The 16,510-nt window shown below is 37.5% G+C and overlaps 1 protein-coding gene across 1 annotated transcript; it reads right to left on the bottom strand.

Annotated features, from left to right (window-relative positions):
- Positions 1 to 1,560: 1,560 nt before the first annotated feature.
- Positions 1,561 to 11,347, bottom strand: LOC147575634 (uncharacterized). The gene is made up of 3 exons (XM_086683342.1): positions 11,291 to 11,347; positions 7,170 to 7,334; positions 1,561 to 2,634 (listed from the first exon to the last, which is right to left on the bottom strand). Exons 1-3 carry the CDS (start codon positions 11,345 to 11,347, stop codon positions 1,807 to 1,809), a joined length of 1,050 nt encoding a protein of 349 aa, XP_086539468.1. The 3' UTR covers positions 1,561 to 1,806.
- Positions 11,348 to 16,510: the final 5,163 nt, after the last annotated feature.

Below are 16,510 nucleotides of genomic sequence, written 5' to 3'. Positions count from 1 at the left end.
ATCAGTATGTTTTAAATAACCCATAAAATATTCTTAATCAAAACAGCAAGGCGGGACAGAAAGGCCAATGTGCATTACTAAAAATCTAAATTAATGTATTTACTAAAATGTCATTACTTCTAAGCACATATAATTAAAATAACAGCTAGTAAAAATTAATAATGAGTATCCACTTTGGTCCAACTTTAAGAGATTTTAAATAAGTTAGCTTGCCCAGAAGTTTAATGTAAAAGTTTCTCTTGAAAATATTTTTTTACCATTTAGTAAATAAAACATTCCCCTCTTGATCATGTATGTAATTGATTAAGTAAGGTTTTTGTACATAATTAAGTCTATAATTCTTTTTTTTTTTTTTTGCATGCCTGGAACATCATTCTGATTTTTAATATTTTAAATTAGAATATATATTAGAGTAACTAATGTCATTCTTAGACTATGATCTTTGAACCAGTGATTCTCAAACCTGCCTGGACATTATAAACACCTCTTAAAGGAACAGATTACTAGTTGCAATCAAAAGATCCTGATTTAGTAAGTCTGGGGTATCAGCAATTATAATTTAAACCTCAATATTAACAGAGTGTAAATTAATGAATTTACTACCTAATCTTCATTGCTACTTTCTTCTTCTGTATCTTCCATACTTTAGCACATAGTTGGGACTTAAAAGATGTCTTTAATTGATTGACTTACAAGATTTTTGCAAAAAAAAAAAAATTAATTTTAAAAAATAGAGACCCAAATGCCCTTTCAATAACATTAATTCAAATTGAATATGGTTGCTTAAAAGGTATTTACAGTAAAAAGAAACTGGAGAAACATAAATTTCACCATAAAGAAAAAATTATTATAAATTCTAAAATTTTCTCCACATACGTTTAAGTGCCCACATATAAAATGTGTTTATTATGCATGTAATTTGTGTACAGAAAAATGTTATGTTCTGAACTAAAATACATACATATTAAAATCTAAATGACTAATTTTACTCTAAGGTTTCATATAAAATTTCTTGAAGGTTTCCTAAATAAACAAATTGGGTTACCTTTTCTATATGAAATTATATTCTTTTGAAATACACAAACAAAAGCTGATCTGCATGGCATAAATGTTCAGCTCTTTAAAAATAAAATCAATATTGATAGTTTTAGAAGTCCTAAGTATTGCTTTAGTGAAAATTCAGGTAATTATTCCACTGTTAATTGTCTGAATTCTCGTTCTTCAAGTGGCACCATGGTGGGTGCTGTAAGTATAGTATAGTAATGGCACTAGATACAGACTCAGGTATTATAGAAGAAACGGCTACAGTTGGGGGAAGAGCCAGTGGAGGAGAATGGTTGTAGGATAATTTGTAGCGATAATAACTAAAGCATTAGTTGTCGTAGAAGAGAACATGTTGACAAATGATGGTAGTTCTATTAGATTAAAGTAAGAATAGTGGCATTTATAGTTCCAGGTTCAGATGATAAGGTGGAGATTAAAGATTGTTGAAGGAAAGTGATGACCATTGTCATTGTGAACCAAGTGGAAGTCACAGTAGTTGCAGGTAAAGTGGGAGTGGTAGTGGTTGTAGAGTCAGCTGACAGGATTTGTGGGTTCAGTTGAAGAGATGGTGGAAGTGGTAACTGTGTTGGTTGTCCGCTAAGATTAAGTTATGATAGCATTTGTTGTTTTTGAAGTTGAAACAGTTATAGATTCTGTTCAAGTGGGGTCAGCTGTGGTTTCACTTGAAGTGGTGGTTGTAGCTTTCGTGATCGTACGTTCAGGTGAGGTGATAGTGGAGCTGTTGCATTTGTGGGTTTCGTTTTACTGGTGACTGGCTTTTGTGGTTGTAGGTTCTGTGGAAGTGATGGCGGTGGCTGTCGAGGTTGTAGGCTCAGTTGAAGTGTTAGTGATGGCTGTTGAGGTTCTGGGTTCAGTTGAAGCAATGGCGATGGCTGCTGTGGTTGTAGGTTCTGTGGAAGTGATGGCGGTGGCTGTCGAGGTTGTAGGCTCAGTCGAAGTGATAGTGATGGCTGTTGAGGTTCTGGGTTCAGTGGAAGCGATGGTGATGGCTGTTGAGGTTGTGGGTTCAGTTGAAGCGATGGTGATGGCTGCTGTGGTTGTAGGTTCTGTAGAAGTGATGGCGGTGGCTGTCGAGGTTGTAGGCTCATTTGAAGTGTTAGTGATGGCTGTTGAGGTTCTGGGTTCAGTTGAAGCGATGGCGATGGCTGCTGTGGTTGTAGGTTCTGTGGAAGTGATGGCGGTGGCTGTCGAGGTTGTAGGCTCAGTCGAAGTGATAGTGATGGCTGTTGAGGTTCTGGGTTCAGCGGAAGCGATGGTGATGGCTGCTGTGGCTGTAGGTTCAATGGACGTTGCAGTGGCTGTAGATTCTGTTGAAGTGGTTTTAGTTACGGGTTCAGTTGACGTGGTGGCCCCTGCAGGTTGTGAAGTAGTAGAGGTCATTCCAGGAATGCTAAGTATAGGCTCCTCATTGTTTGCAGGTAGCTGGTTAGTAATGGGAGAACTGTCATTTTCTCTGTTGTTCACCAGGCATATTATGAGTACTCCAGTTGCTGTTGTTATCACACAGGCTAAGAGACAAGCCAAAAAGACTTTCCACAGAGACAAGTCATTACACCAGTTTCCTTTTGCCTATGAAGAGTGTAAATGATAATATCAGAATAAAAAACAAAAATGCTTGTGATTTCTCATTTCTTTTGTGTTATTTATACTGTAGTGCATTAACATGATTTCAGTCCTTATATATATCCAAAGAAATGTAGGCTTACGGTCCAAGTTTTTATCCAGGTGAAAATAACTGCACACTTTCTTTAACATTGGAAGAAATGAGAATCTACCAATTTCTCATCTTCTTTTATTGGAAAATATTCCAATAATGGGAAGGAAGAGCTTTGTCTTTTCACACAAGCAGAAAAGAACTTGAATGGTAAATTGTCACACACCCAATCCTCCAGTAGATGTTGTCATTACCCCAACCCTTGAGCAACCACAGTCAGGGAAAGTCAAGTACCTGGGCAAATCAGAGTCAAGATAAATGTATAGTCACCATCCTTGAATGGATTTTCTGGACTGTTCCATCATTCTATTATATTTCTGTAATATACACTCTCATTTTGTAAATCTTTCTTAATCTTCTCTCTCTTCAAACATGTAACCTCCACCTACCAGCCCTCAAAAACAAATTGACCCATCTCATTTCCATCAAATGACTTCATCTCCTTCCTCCTTCACTGGGAAACTTGAAGCCATCAAATGGAAACTCTTTCAAAGCCCTACAGGTATCAAACCTGCAGACCTAAGCATGCCTGGGCTCCACCTCTCTTCCTTCCCTGATTGACACAGAGATGCTGTCCCTCTTTCTGGCTGATGCTGATCTGCCAATCTGTCCTTGGACCTCATCCCCCATATCCTTCTCAACAACTTTTCTCTTTTTTTCGTTCTTCCTCTGGGACTAAATACTTCCCCCTTTCCTCTTAAGTGGCGTCTTCCTTTTAACATTTATATACACTCAAATCTCTTCCATTTTAAACAAAAAACCTCCTTTGACTCCAAATCCCCTTCTCACTACTTCCCTTTCTCTCTCTCTGGAAAATGAAAGTTCTTGAGAGTTGTATAAATGCAACATCTCCATTTGCACACCTTTCAACCCAATTGTGTCTGGCTTCTACCTCTGCCATGCCACTGAAACACCTCTTAATAAAGTCACAAATGACATTTATTCACTCAAATCTAACTGACATATTTTAGCCCTCACCATACTCAAACCCTCAGTAGCATTTGCCTCTGAAGCATCCCTTCTCCCTTTTGAACAGTCTCTTCCCTTGGCTTTTGTGATATTCCATTTTCGTTGGGTTTCTCCTAACAACCCTCCCCCTCCCAAATATTCCCAGTTTCTTTTAGAGGCTTACTATCACATTCAGCTTTACTGTTGACACTCCCGGGACCTTTTCTCTCACTCTAGGTTTAGGGTCAGCAAACTTTTTCTGTAAAGGGCAAGACAGTAAATAGTTTCAGCTCTGTGAGCCATACAGTTTTGGTCACAATGACTCCAATCTTCCATTATAGTCTTAAAGCAGCCATAGGCATTGAGTAAGCAAGTGAGCATGACTGTATTCCAATACAACTTTATTTACAAAAATAGGCAGTGGACTGGATTTGACCATTCTATGCTTTCTCTTTCCTATGATTTTCATTACTATCCATATCTAAATGACCCTCTAATTTATTTCCAGTCCAGCTCTCCCCTCTGACCTTCAAATGCTCACATGATACCATATATTAGATGTCTAAATGATGCCTCAAACTCACTGTGTCCAAACCCAAAGTCATGATCTCCCCAGTGAAACCTGGCAAGCTCCCACATCCCTTTAAATGGTACCACCATCCATTATATTCAGTTCCATAAGCTATTAACAAAGGGATCACCCTTGAAATTTCCCAACCCATCACCAAGCCCTTTAGCCGTACCTGCTAAATATCTCCCAATACTATTGATTTTCTCTATATCTGTTGATACTACTCTATTCCAAGCTTCCTTTATCTCTGCCATGGACTAGTGAAATAGCCTTGGGCCACTCACTCCGTTTCTACAATGCATCATGCTTCCATCTAAAGTGGGATCTTGGCACAAATAGTTCTGTTCATTGTGAATGCCTCTCTCATCCTCCATTTACCACCCAGAATACAACACAGACTCCTCCGGCACCTATTTTTGCAACAGTACTCATGATGTTCAGTGATTCTGTTATCAGAAGAGGAATAATACACTGAGGCTTTTTCATAATTAGAGTATTCCCAATTCTTTAAGTAATATTGATAGCCATATAAATATAAAACTTCCTACCACCCATCAGGTAGGTAGCTGCCTAGCACCTAGTATGACCATAGGGACCCAGAGAATCCACCTGAGTGCATTATCTCCTTCCCAGGCTTATTACCTGAAAGCATGCAATGAAAAGAGATCCCTGGGAGCTTTCTAGTGATGTGCATTTTAACAAGATAAACCAAAGCCCTGCTTATTTTCTCACTAATCCTCATCAAAGATTATGTTATCCACCACCATGATTTAAAAGAAAAACCATGGAATTGCATAGCTTCTGGGACTCCCTATTTCATCATTTACAAAATGGTGATAAAACAGCTTGTGAAGTACAGGATTACCTTCGGAATCAACAAAATTGATTTGCTTTGTCATTTCTAAAGTGTTTTTGCAAATATGTGTTGCTTTATTCGTAGGCAACAAAGCAGTGTAGAAGAGTACAGTCTTTTTAACTGGAGAAATGTTATAAAGTTCAGAGCTATGAAATCTTAAACAATTTCTTACCTTCTCTGGGCCTCAAATCCCTTTATCTTAAAATAGAGAGCTAAAAATATCTATCTTATATTGTTGCTGGGAAGACTACAAATAACATACATAAAGTCACTAGTTTTTAAAAATATGTTTATCTTGGATGCAGTATAGTATATAGAAATTAAGGTCAAGAACTTTGGAGTCCAACAGATTTGGGGTTGAATTTTAGCTCTGCCACTTATTAGCAATGGAGAATTTAACACCTTTATCTTTCTAAGCCTCAGTTCCCTCATAAGGATAATAATACTTAATAATACCTAGAAAGATGAAAAGATAAGACAATGTTTATAAAGTGCCTGGCACAGTGTCATGTATGTAAGTTTCCGATTGTCTAACATGATTGATTATTTCATAATCACCTGGGTGAGAGCAATACCCTCAGTGAATGGGATACAACATACACACCTTCCATACACACTAAAATAGATCTTAAATGTCGCACAGTATAGGCCACAGTATTTGTTGGAAGGGTGCAAAGGGTGGCAACCCCAAAGCAACAGGAGTAGAATGAAGGCATGGGCCACCAAGGCCAAGTTAGCCCCAGAAAAAATAACATTTTCTTTACTTTGACTGAAAACACTACAAAGCAGTCTCAAAAGAAAAAAAGTGGCAAAAGGGCTTACGCACATCTGGGAGAACTCTATGCTACTTTAAAAAAATTATACAAGAGCCGCTTAATGAAATAAGTTGTTCACAACCAGACAATAGGACACCTAAGTTCTTCTTTTTGGGTCACTTTTGGCAAAAACCATGCTAATTGATGCCTGGGCCCCACCCCAGAGCTTCTGATTTAATTGGTCTGGGGTGGGACTCAACCAATGGGTATTTCTTAAACAATCGCCAGGGGATTCTAAAATGCACCTAGGATTAAGAACTACCAGACTAGATGTTATCTAAGACTTCTCAATTCTATGATTACATAAATTTATTTACCTCTCTGCAAAAAAGAAGAAACATTTTCTCACTCCACCCCATTGAGCTCATTCATTCTTTCACATCGTCCCAGCAACAATACAGTTTATACTTTTATCCAGAATCAAGAAAACAAGGCTCATACTCTCTCTACCAAGCCTCTACAGCAAGATTAAGCAACAGAACGTAGAAACTCCAGTCAGGGAAACCCAACCAAACTTCCAAGTAGAATAAGCAATTTATAGTCAAGGTCTAATTGCTATAACAGGGCTGAAGATAGAGAGATACAGTCCTGAGGTAAAGTTAATTCAACCAACAGATAAGGTCAGGAACCAAAGACCTGGATCTAGTCTCCAAAGCTAGTGGGGAAAAAAATCTGGAGAACAAGAGTCGGGTTTCTATGTCAAGATCTTATGCGCCATAGATCACAAGGAAGAAACCTATGGAAAGTGCCACATACAGGTCCAAAGTCTAGAACAGTGGAAGCAAACAAGGTGATCACCAATTGAGCAGACCCTTAAAACTTTGAATATGACACAGTCTCCCACCAGAGTCTAATTTGTGAATTAAACTCTATATTATCAACATATTTTCTTCTCTGCCTCTCCCCACCTGCATTTGTACTTTACATTGATTCCTTTCACTTTCAAATAATGTTCGCTATCTATGCAAATATTTGAGTCCCCAATAGAATATCAGCTCTTCAAAAACAGATTATCAAATATTCTCCTTCTTACGAACTGCCTCACAGAGACTTATAATTATACTGAGAATACAGCAAATGCTTAACATGAATGTGGGTGAATTAAATGATTATATGCATTTCCTGGGAAAGAACAGAACAAATACGTCCCTGTATAAAGCACATTTCAACCTGGATAAAAGCTGCTATATCAAACATTACCTCTGTACTGGACAATTCTGTGTGTGGGTTTCTTGAGTGTGCAAGGGCTGCTGGGCTCACATAGACCCCAGTTAGGTTGGAAGAGACATGACCAGTTGTACCACTTGAAGGTGGATGCCAGCATGCAGAACTATGAGCCTGTTGGTCATCTGAACACGTGATTGGCTACAGAAACAAAACATAAGTGAATAGAAAGTCATGGTGTAGAATTTCTAAAATGAAACTCTTCTGTCAAACATAATCAGAGCATCACTTTTAAAAGGGATAATGCATAACAAAACTTCAAAGGAATTTTTCTAACTATACTCTGAAGATCAAAAAAAAATCTAGACAGATTATGACATAGTATACTTAACTAATTTTTTTTTAACTTTTTTTAACGTTTTTATTTATTTCTGAGACAGAGAGAGACAGAGCATGAACGGGGGAGGGGCAGAGAGAGAGGGAGACACAGAATCGGAAGCAGGCTCCAGGCTCTGAGCCATCAGCCCAGAGCCCCACGCGGGGCTTGAACTCACAGACCGCGAGATCGTGACCTGAGCTGAAGTCAGACGCTTAACCGACTGCGCCACCCAGGCGCCCCTACTTAGCTAATTTTTGTAAGTTACTAATGCTCCAGATTAGGAATGTATGTCATCCTTATTCTCTACCACATTACTTGCATGTATTAAATACCCTCATGTTGCAAGCTGCTCTAAGTGGAGCGATAGTAAGAAGTCTGTATTCGTATAAGGAATAGAATGTTAGAGCCAAAAAAGTTCTTGCAGCTGATTATCGGGTACAACCCGTTTAGGTCATTTTGGAAATGAGAATATTGAAGCAAAAAGAGTTGATATAATTATCAGCAGCAGCAGCAGCAGCAGCAGCAGCAGCAGGATCCCATAATGACATGATAGTAAGCACCGGAGCCCGGACCTTCCAGTGTTAAGACCAGTGTACTTTCCACTCCGTCCCACTACACCATGTATAGTATGTTATTATGCTAAACCATGGTAAGATGTATAGTGTATACTAATCTATACTATACTAGTGAAAAGTTGTCCTACAAAGAGACTCCTTCACATAATCTGTACCATGGTCTATGCAACGGAACTTGCACACCCATGACAAAGAGACAAAAGGCAAATCATTTGTCAGTTTGTGATATGTTTATGCTGGGTTCCTCTTGGACACACAGCAGTATAAAAGCAATTCTCAACAACAAAAAGGTCTCTGCTCTGAGAGTTTATATGCTAATATAACAGGGAGGCATAACAATTGCCACATATTGTTGAGAAAGGGGGCCATAAGGACTAAAAATGGGTTGGGCTCAGTGGGAAAGATTTGGGGGAACAGGTGTTTTAAAAGGGGAAAGAATAAAATGAAATGAAAATGGGAGTGGAACAAGTTCAGGAACTTGTGGATCTGGGCCAAGAGTTTTGGTACAGCTCAAAAACAATGCAGGACTGTCTGGGGATCTTCATCGCATAGAACGATGTTTCCTTCTAGTTGTGAATCAAGGGCATCTCTGCCACTCCTTGCTCTCTTCAAAAGGCAAAAACTACAACTACCCACTGCAGATGTGCTGTGAGGATTAACGAGTAAACAACTGGAAAAGGGTTGGAGCAATGTCCATATGTACTCGGTGAGTGTTGGCTGTCAGTAGTGGCAGCAGCAATCGCAGCAGTGTTTTTATTCCTACTGTTACTGCTACTAGTTGTCTTGGGTCACGTTTATGTAATAACCCATTATTAAAGAGCCATAATAATTGCTGGTGCCTCAACTCATCAGTTCCATAAAACTGTCAGACTAGAAATGTATGTGGTCACTGAGAACTACCACGAGCAACACAAAAAATAAATGTGATGGTTATTAAATATAGATAAGATGGAATACTCTTGGCAGTAAAGGGTTTGGGGAGACAGATTTTTCTGTTATATCAAAGAAGTAAAGAAAACAGCTCTGTTTTACTGAAAAAAAAAAAAAAACTAAACAAACTCCATGTTATTCACTAGATCAATTTGAGCAATGTTGGACTTTAATAACAACCTTGCTTATTTTGCCAAGTGCTGATGATGCTGTAGTTATCTGGTTTGTCTGTGGCTGATGAACTAGAATATTTTAATGCGCTTTGTAAACAAAACAAAATTCACTCCCCAAGTCAGTTTTCCAAATCTTCTGGCCCTGATGGAATCCTAGCCCTTTCAAAGAAAAAGATGATGGGCGGTGTCTACACTTAGGGTGGAGAACCTCTGATCTAGATTCAGCTTTGGAGTAATATTGCAGCCCAAGTAATAATTTTTACTCTGGTATGTTGCTCTGACTCTTAGTATAGGTGGAGTCTCTACACAGAACTGGATCAGTTAAAGAGCTCCAAACGTTTAATCAGATAATCAGCCTTAGCTAATAAGGGCCATAGGCAACTGAAGTGAATTAGCTATAGTTACCAAAAACAGTTCTGTGGGTTTTCCCCGTGATTTTATAAGGATTAACTTAAGATCTCACATATCCCAACAGAAAAACAAAACACCAACATTTATTTTACTTTTTTTTATAATCTTCAACAATTATTAAACTTCACAATTGAATTTGGTCTTAGGAGAAAAGCATATTTTTATAACTATGCTTTAAATATCCATAATAAAGTGAAATAGTTAGCCACCTATCAAGATATACACTGTAAAAACAACTCAAAATAATATTTGTAAACATCTTCAAGTTTGTTGCATCTAGAGAAACTACGAAGATGATGGATATGTGGCTAAAGGGATTTTTTTCCATTTGAGTATTCAGGCATCTTGAGTGTCGAACTCAGAAGTGACAAGGAGAACAGCTTCAGGAGAGTCCTTTGTATGACTCAAAAGGACAAACCCCTTTTCTTTTGGTAAACCAAGAATTCTCCTTGGGATTCTTTTATTCAACCAACACTTACCAAGCAAAGACTTTCGTCTTTGGCTTATCTGGAGGCAATTAATATGGGCTAATTGCCACAGCTCCAAATTGCAAAGGGAAAAATATTTCATTTATTCTTCACGCAGGAATTTTAACTTACTATTTTAATTTTTATCATACTTCCATCCTTTGTTCTTTTTTAAAGGAAATCATCTCCTTTATTTTTATTCATTTATTTTAAAGTTTCTTACTTATTTTGAGAGAAAGTGAGAGAATCAGGGAGGTACAGAAAGAGAGGGAGAGAGAGATTCCCAAGCAAGCTCTGTGCTCATTCTCACAAACCACAAGATCATGACCTGAGCCAAAATCAAGAGTCGGACGCTCAACCAACTGAGCCATCTAGGCCAGGTTATAAAACCTAGGCCATTATAAAACCTATCTGAACCTAAGCTAGGTTCAGATATAAAAAACACTTAGAACTATACATACAGTGAAAGCTTGATTCTTGGTGTAAAAACATTTAAAAATAGATAAAATAGGGGCACCTGGGTGGCTCAGTTAAGCATCCGACTCCAGCTCAGGTCATGATCTCATGCTTCATGGGTTTGAGCCCCGCATCGGGCTCTGTGCTGACAGCTTGGAGCCTGGATCCTGCTTCAGATTCTGTGTCTCCCTCTCTCTCTGCCCTCCCCTGCTCATGCTCTATTTCTCTCTCTCAAAATAAATAAACATTAAAAAAATTTTAAATAGATAAAATAACCATATTTCTTATACAAAGTAGAAATGTTTAAAGGATTTCTTTCTTAGGCCTAAAGACAATATCCAAGATCAATATCTGGATTTCCAGCATATTTAGAAATACAAGTTTTGACAGGTTTAGTATATAAAATAGAAGAATCAGATTATAAAAATATTATTTACAGACCAAACCAAAGATATCATTGGAGATATATGTTTACATGATGGTGAATATAGAAAGTTAAATGGATTTATTTGTATATGATGTGGTAACAGAAACTGCTAATCCTTTAAATTTAGCAAATATGTAAAATAATTTTTACAGTATAATACAGAAGAATATAACATGAAAAGTTGCAGCAGAAAAATTTAATACATGGCTATGCTTCCTTTTTGAGAATAATGCAAAATTATGACATTGACCACATAATAGCAAAGAAATTCGATTGATTTTAAAGGCTGAAAATGAGATAGCACTATAGGCAAATTATTAAAATTAAGCAAATACTCACAAGCTGGTTTTCAGAGTGTTCAATATTGACTACATATTTTCCACGCTTTCTGTCCATTCTTGAGCTTATAATGCCATAGGCTTACCTTCAAGGATATTTTTCAATTCATGTGTGGCCTTTATACCTGCAACTCTGAGAAATAATTTAAATGACTAGTGGAAAATCAACTCTGATGCATCAGTGATGGTGAGGATTAAACTAAGTAATAAGTAGTCATTCACTAAAATGGAATCCACCTTAGAGAAGGAAATGAGGTGTTAATCATAGAAAATCAATACAGCCTCTGAGTGCTACTGTGATTACTCCCTCAATAACCCTCCTGACAGGAAGGAACTCTGAAAAGCTTACATAATTACTTTTTTCTTCCCTTTGGCCCCATCTTTCAGAGACCTGTCTTCTATTTTAGGACTAACCCAAGAAAAAATTGTGAGTTAGAAGTTTGCCTTTGCTTTCTCTCTACCCAAGCCTGAATGCCTTCTTGCCAGCTCTTAGTCACCCATAGCCTTAGGATGGCTTCACCTTTTCAGTCTCACAGCTGGAGTCTGGAAGTCTACTTGGGCAGTTGCTTGGGAATTTACATGCATTTAAAAATGATTAGAATCAATTTCCTAGGCAATAATGCCAAAGGAGTGATGGAATATTGAAAATCTGGAGGATGAGTTTTGTTGTTGTTTTGTCAAGAAATCTAGTTTGTCCCAAATTGAAAAAGGATGAACTTTTATTGACTTATTCACTCAACAGGTGAGAATACTGAGTTTCTAAAGTGTTCCAGGTACTTTGCCTGATACAAAAAGTTCAGCAGCAAACAAAATAGACCATACCACGTGTTCTTTGTATCTTTTCACTTTTGGATTCTGAATTTTTTTTTTCAAAAAAAATTTGAAAAACTGGGAAGGGATTTGTTCTAAACAGGAGTAAAAACATATAATTACTACTCTTACTCCTGTTGAGACAAAACCAGTGATGCCATGGTATGGCCATGACTACAAAGGACATACATGGGTTGAAGGTGTTCATAACATTAAACATGACCCTCTAATAAACTGATTTATTTGAAAATCAGAACAATAAAATTACCAAACAAGTGGTATTAATGTGACTATATTTAAATATATTTGCTTTTAAAATATGACTACACTTATATTCTTCAGAGGCATTTACTTTAATTTGGTACTAAAGCAACATAGCCATGGTGTAGGTAGAACTCTATAATTTTTTTTTAATTTTTTTTAACGTTTATTTATTTTTGAGACAGGGAGAGACAGCATGAACGGGGGAGGGTCAGAGAGAGAGGGAGACAGAGAATCTGAAACAGGCTCCAGGCTCTGAGCTGTCAGCACAGAGCCTGACGCGGGGCTCAAACTCACGGACCATGAGGTCATGTCCTGAGCCGAAGTCGGATGCTTAACCGACTGAGCCACCCAGGAGCCCCTAGAATTCTATAATTTTTGACAGCATCCACAACATTATAGCAATGACAGAGAGAGTGAAAGTTTTCTCTGATCTCAGGTTCACAATCTCTAGGAGTTGCAAGACTCAGTCCCAAAGTTTGGAAGAAAAACATAGAAAATTGATTAAACTTATTTAAAATAGCAACGAAATTAACCAACACATTGCTCCGTGGCTAAATTTCCCATATAAAAATTAGAGTCTTCTTTATTTTGCAAAGAACAATTCTTCAGCATGTATTAGTAACAATTCTCATGAACACCTCCACCCAAAGGTCAACAGAAAAAACAGAACACACCTGGACTGTTAGAACAGAGAGCAAGGGTATCTCTCTCATTGTTGTGTCAAAGTCTCCTATAAGAAGTCTTTGTTCACAGGATTTATAGCCAAAAAAAAAAAAACCTGCAAGTCTTTTGGCTGACAGCAGTTCAGAGAACTGTTTGATAGCTGGCCAATCTTCATGGGGAAAGTTCTATTTCTCATTCATCTAACAGAGAATTGAATTGCATCGTTATCTGGAAGTCTAGGTCAAAACTTTTTTTTTTTAATCATGTTACTCAAACAAATCTTTCTTGCCTGAAATTTCACTATGCTTTGATTATGACTTCTTTGGTCAGTTAATAATATGAGAGCCAATATGACGGCTGGAGCTCTCTGATCTTAGACATTTTAGGGAAAGGGATTATTACAGTTTTTCATTCTGTTATTGGCATTACAAGCAAACAATCAGGCACAGAATTTCAAAGCCTAAGTAAAATACTGATATGCAACCCAATTAATTCAAAAGTATGAAAGATCATTGTGGAAGGAAAAAAAGAACAAAAATAAATCTTCAAAGTGCCCTATCAAATTTATTATCAAAGCAATTAGAAGTAATCATTAAAAGTAAAGTTGAAAATGAAACCTGAAAGTTGCAGCAAATGTGTTTATATATGGTAATCGTAACACTATCGGGGTGCTTTATTGTATTTTCAAAGCTGACTCCATCTCTATAGCAGGTGTTCCTTCACTGAATCAAAAGTAATTAAAAAGTATTTCAGTAATACAATGGAACTAGAATAATTAGCCCTACTTAAAATAGAAATTTCAGGAGAAAAACATGTTTTGATGCATGTCACTGAATTTCTTAATTACATATCTTAAGTCTACTTACAAATTTTAAATATGTTTATACTGACAGAACATGGTTTTTCAGTAACTTACCCCCAACTGTTTATTGAACACCTCGCACACCCCAGGCATGTCTCAACCCTGGATATCCAGACAGCATTGATTAAGACAGACAAAACCATTATTTATCCCCTACGCTTTGTTTATTGAATGTTTGGCTTTTGATTTTACTTTCAAATTTTTTTAATTGTAATATTTTTGTTTAAACAAAGAGAATGTTTTTTTTTATTTAGTTAAAGGTACACGTTTTTTGCATGTTGGGAAATCGGTTCCATAATGGTCAATATGTCAGTTTCTACAGAATAAACAGCAATGGCATAGTTCATCTCTGACCACAGGGACTGGGAATTCATGGTTTTTGTAGGGTCTGATATTCCATTTTACGGTGACCTTCAGGGTTCAGAAGTTCTCTTTTCTACCAAGCCAAAATTTTCCTTGTTCTTTCAAATGACTTAAACGCTGGTCCTGCTACATCTGGGGACACCCAAAATTAAACCATTGTTTCTTCAGAATATTGGTCTGTGATCCCTGATGCACAATTCCAAAATCCAAAAGGCTTTGGAAACAAATAATTTTGTGTATTTGGCACAAATTTAGTTGGCAGCAAAAGTTAATCAAAACTAACCTTTAATCAATTTAGCATGATTATTCATATGTTTAACTACAAAAATATTGATGTGTATTGCACGTTTACTACCACAGTCCTGATGGGGGTGTTGTATAACGTATCATATTGCCGTCATAAAATTTTTAAAAATCTGAATTGTTGGGGCGCCTGGGTGGCTCAGTCGGTTAGGCGTCCGACTTCGGCTCAGGTCATGATCTCACGGTTCGTGAGCTCGAGCCCCGCGTCGGACTCTGTGCTGACAGCTCGGAGCCTGGAGCCTGCTTCGGATTCTGTGTCTCCCTCTCTCTCTGCCCCTCCCCTGATCATGCTCTGTCTCTCTCTGTCTCAAAAATAAATAAAACATTAAAAAAAAATCTGAATTGTAGAACACATCTCACCCAAGCACTTCATATGAGGGACTATATATGTGGTTTGTAGAAATTTTACAATTTTTAAAAATAACTAATATATCCTTCCTTATTCTTATTGCTCTGAAATACTAGTTTATAAAGTCTTCACTTGGTAAAATGACTCCTAACTCGCATTTTAAAAATGGAGATGAGAAGAAGAAGAATAAAAAGTTTCAATTATTGCTGGATTACAGCAAACAACGGCACCGTTGGACAGACTGTGACCTAAGATTTGGTTAACATAATATTATTAACATTACAGGGATATGCCTAGTCCAGTGGGTATACCACACTGCTCATAGCTAATCCTAACAACACCTACAAGAATTAAGTAGAATTACAAGAATTAAGTATTATTATTCTCACTTTCGTGATGAGACACATATGCTTTAAGCAACGTTTTATAAACCTAAGTTAAGATTAGAGTGGGGGGGGGCACCTGGGTGGCTCAGTCTGGCTCTTGATTTCAGCTCAAGTCATGATCCCACTGTTCATGAGATCAAGCCCTGTGTTGGGCCCTGGTGCAGTCAGCACAGAGCCTGCTTGGGATTCTCTCTCTCCCTCTCTCTCTTGCCCCTCTCCCACTCACGCACATGCATGCTCTCTCTCTGTCTCTCTCTCAAAATAAATAAAGAAGCTTTTTTTAAAAAAGCAACTGTAAAAGTGTTTATAAACATGCGATCCTGGCCCCCTCCTGTTGGTGCGGCAGGCTGAGATGGAGCCCAAGCAAATCAAAGTCAGGTTAAGTCTCACTATCTAAGAATTCTAACAAAGAGTAGAATTCGAACAGTGTTCAAATTAATTATCTTAATAATCATGCCAGTATTGTTGTTTCTTCTGTATCTTCCTCAATATTTTGGGAGACAGGCACTCAGTAAATGAAAGAACAGCAAACAATTCTAGCAATTATGCTGCTTGACAAAGCAATCCGAAGAAAAATTATGAAAACAACATAATTTTACACATGAAGAAAACAAAATGTAGTACTTAAAAATTATCCCACGTAAGTTTATTTAATATATTCATATAACATATGGACTCAATACACAGAATTCGCGTACTAAAGAACTAAATGTCTGGGATGTCTGGGTCAAACTCTTACAAAACAAAGTATCATTCCTAATAAAATAGAGCTCTGATTGGCACTGAAAGCAAATGAGGCAGATCTGGTGTAGTGCATTGGTAATGTGCAATTGGTAACTGTTATTGTTAGAGTAGTTTAAGTGTTACTGCTACAGGTTCCGGTGGAATATTTCTGTTAGCCAAACAGTCACTTGTGATAGCATTTGCACATTAAGTTTAGAGTAGGAGCAACTCTGGGGATGGTTATATGTCACAACCTCAAGGTAGTAATTAAAGACTGGGTTTTTGTGGAGAGGGCCACTGTAGTGTAGTTGCTATGAGACGTGTGATATTAGCATTTACCGGAGAAGGTTCACTGGCAGTGAAAACAGTGGTTGTGCTGGTACCTGTTGTGGGTTGTATTTCCGGTTGAAATGGCAGCAGGTGTGGAAATTGTAGGCTCAGGTGAAGTAATGGTAGATGTAGTTTAATTTGACATGATTACAATGGTGGATTCAGTAG

Source organism: Puma concolor, chromosome D3 (genome assembly GCF_028749965.1).
Source record: "Puma concolor isolate L17-30 chromosome D3, mPumCon1.1.hap2, whole genome shotgun sequence".
NCBI lineage: Eukaryota > Metazoa > Chordata > Mammalia > Carnivora > Felidae > Puma > Puma concolor.
This window is presented reverse-complemented; position numbering and strand designations above follow the sequence as displayed.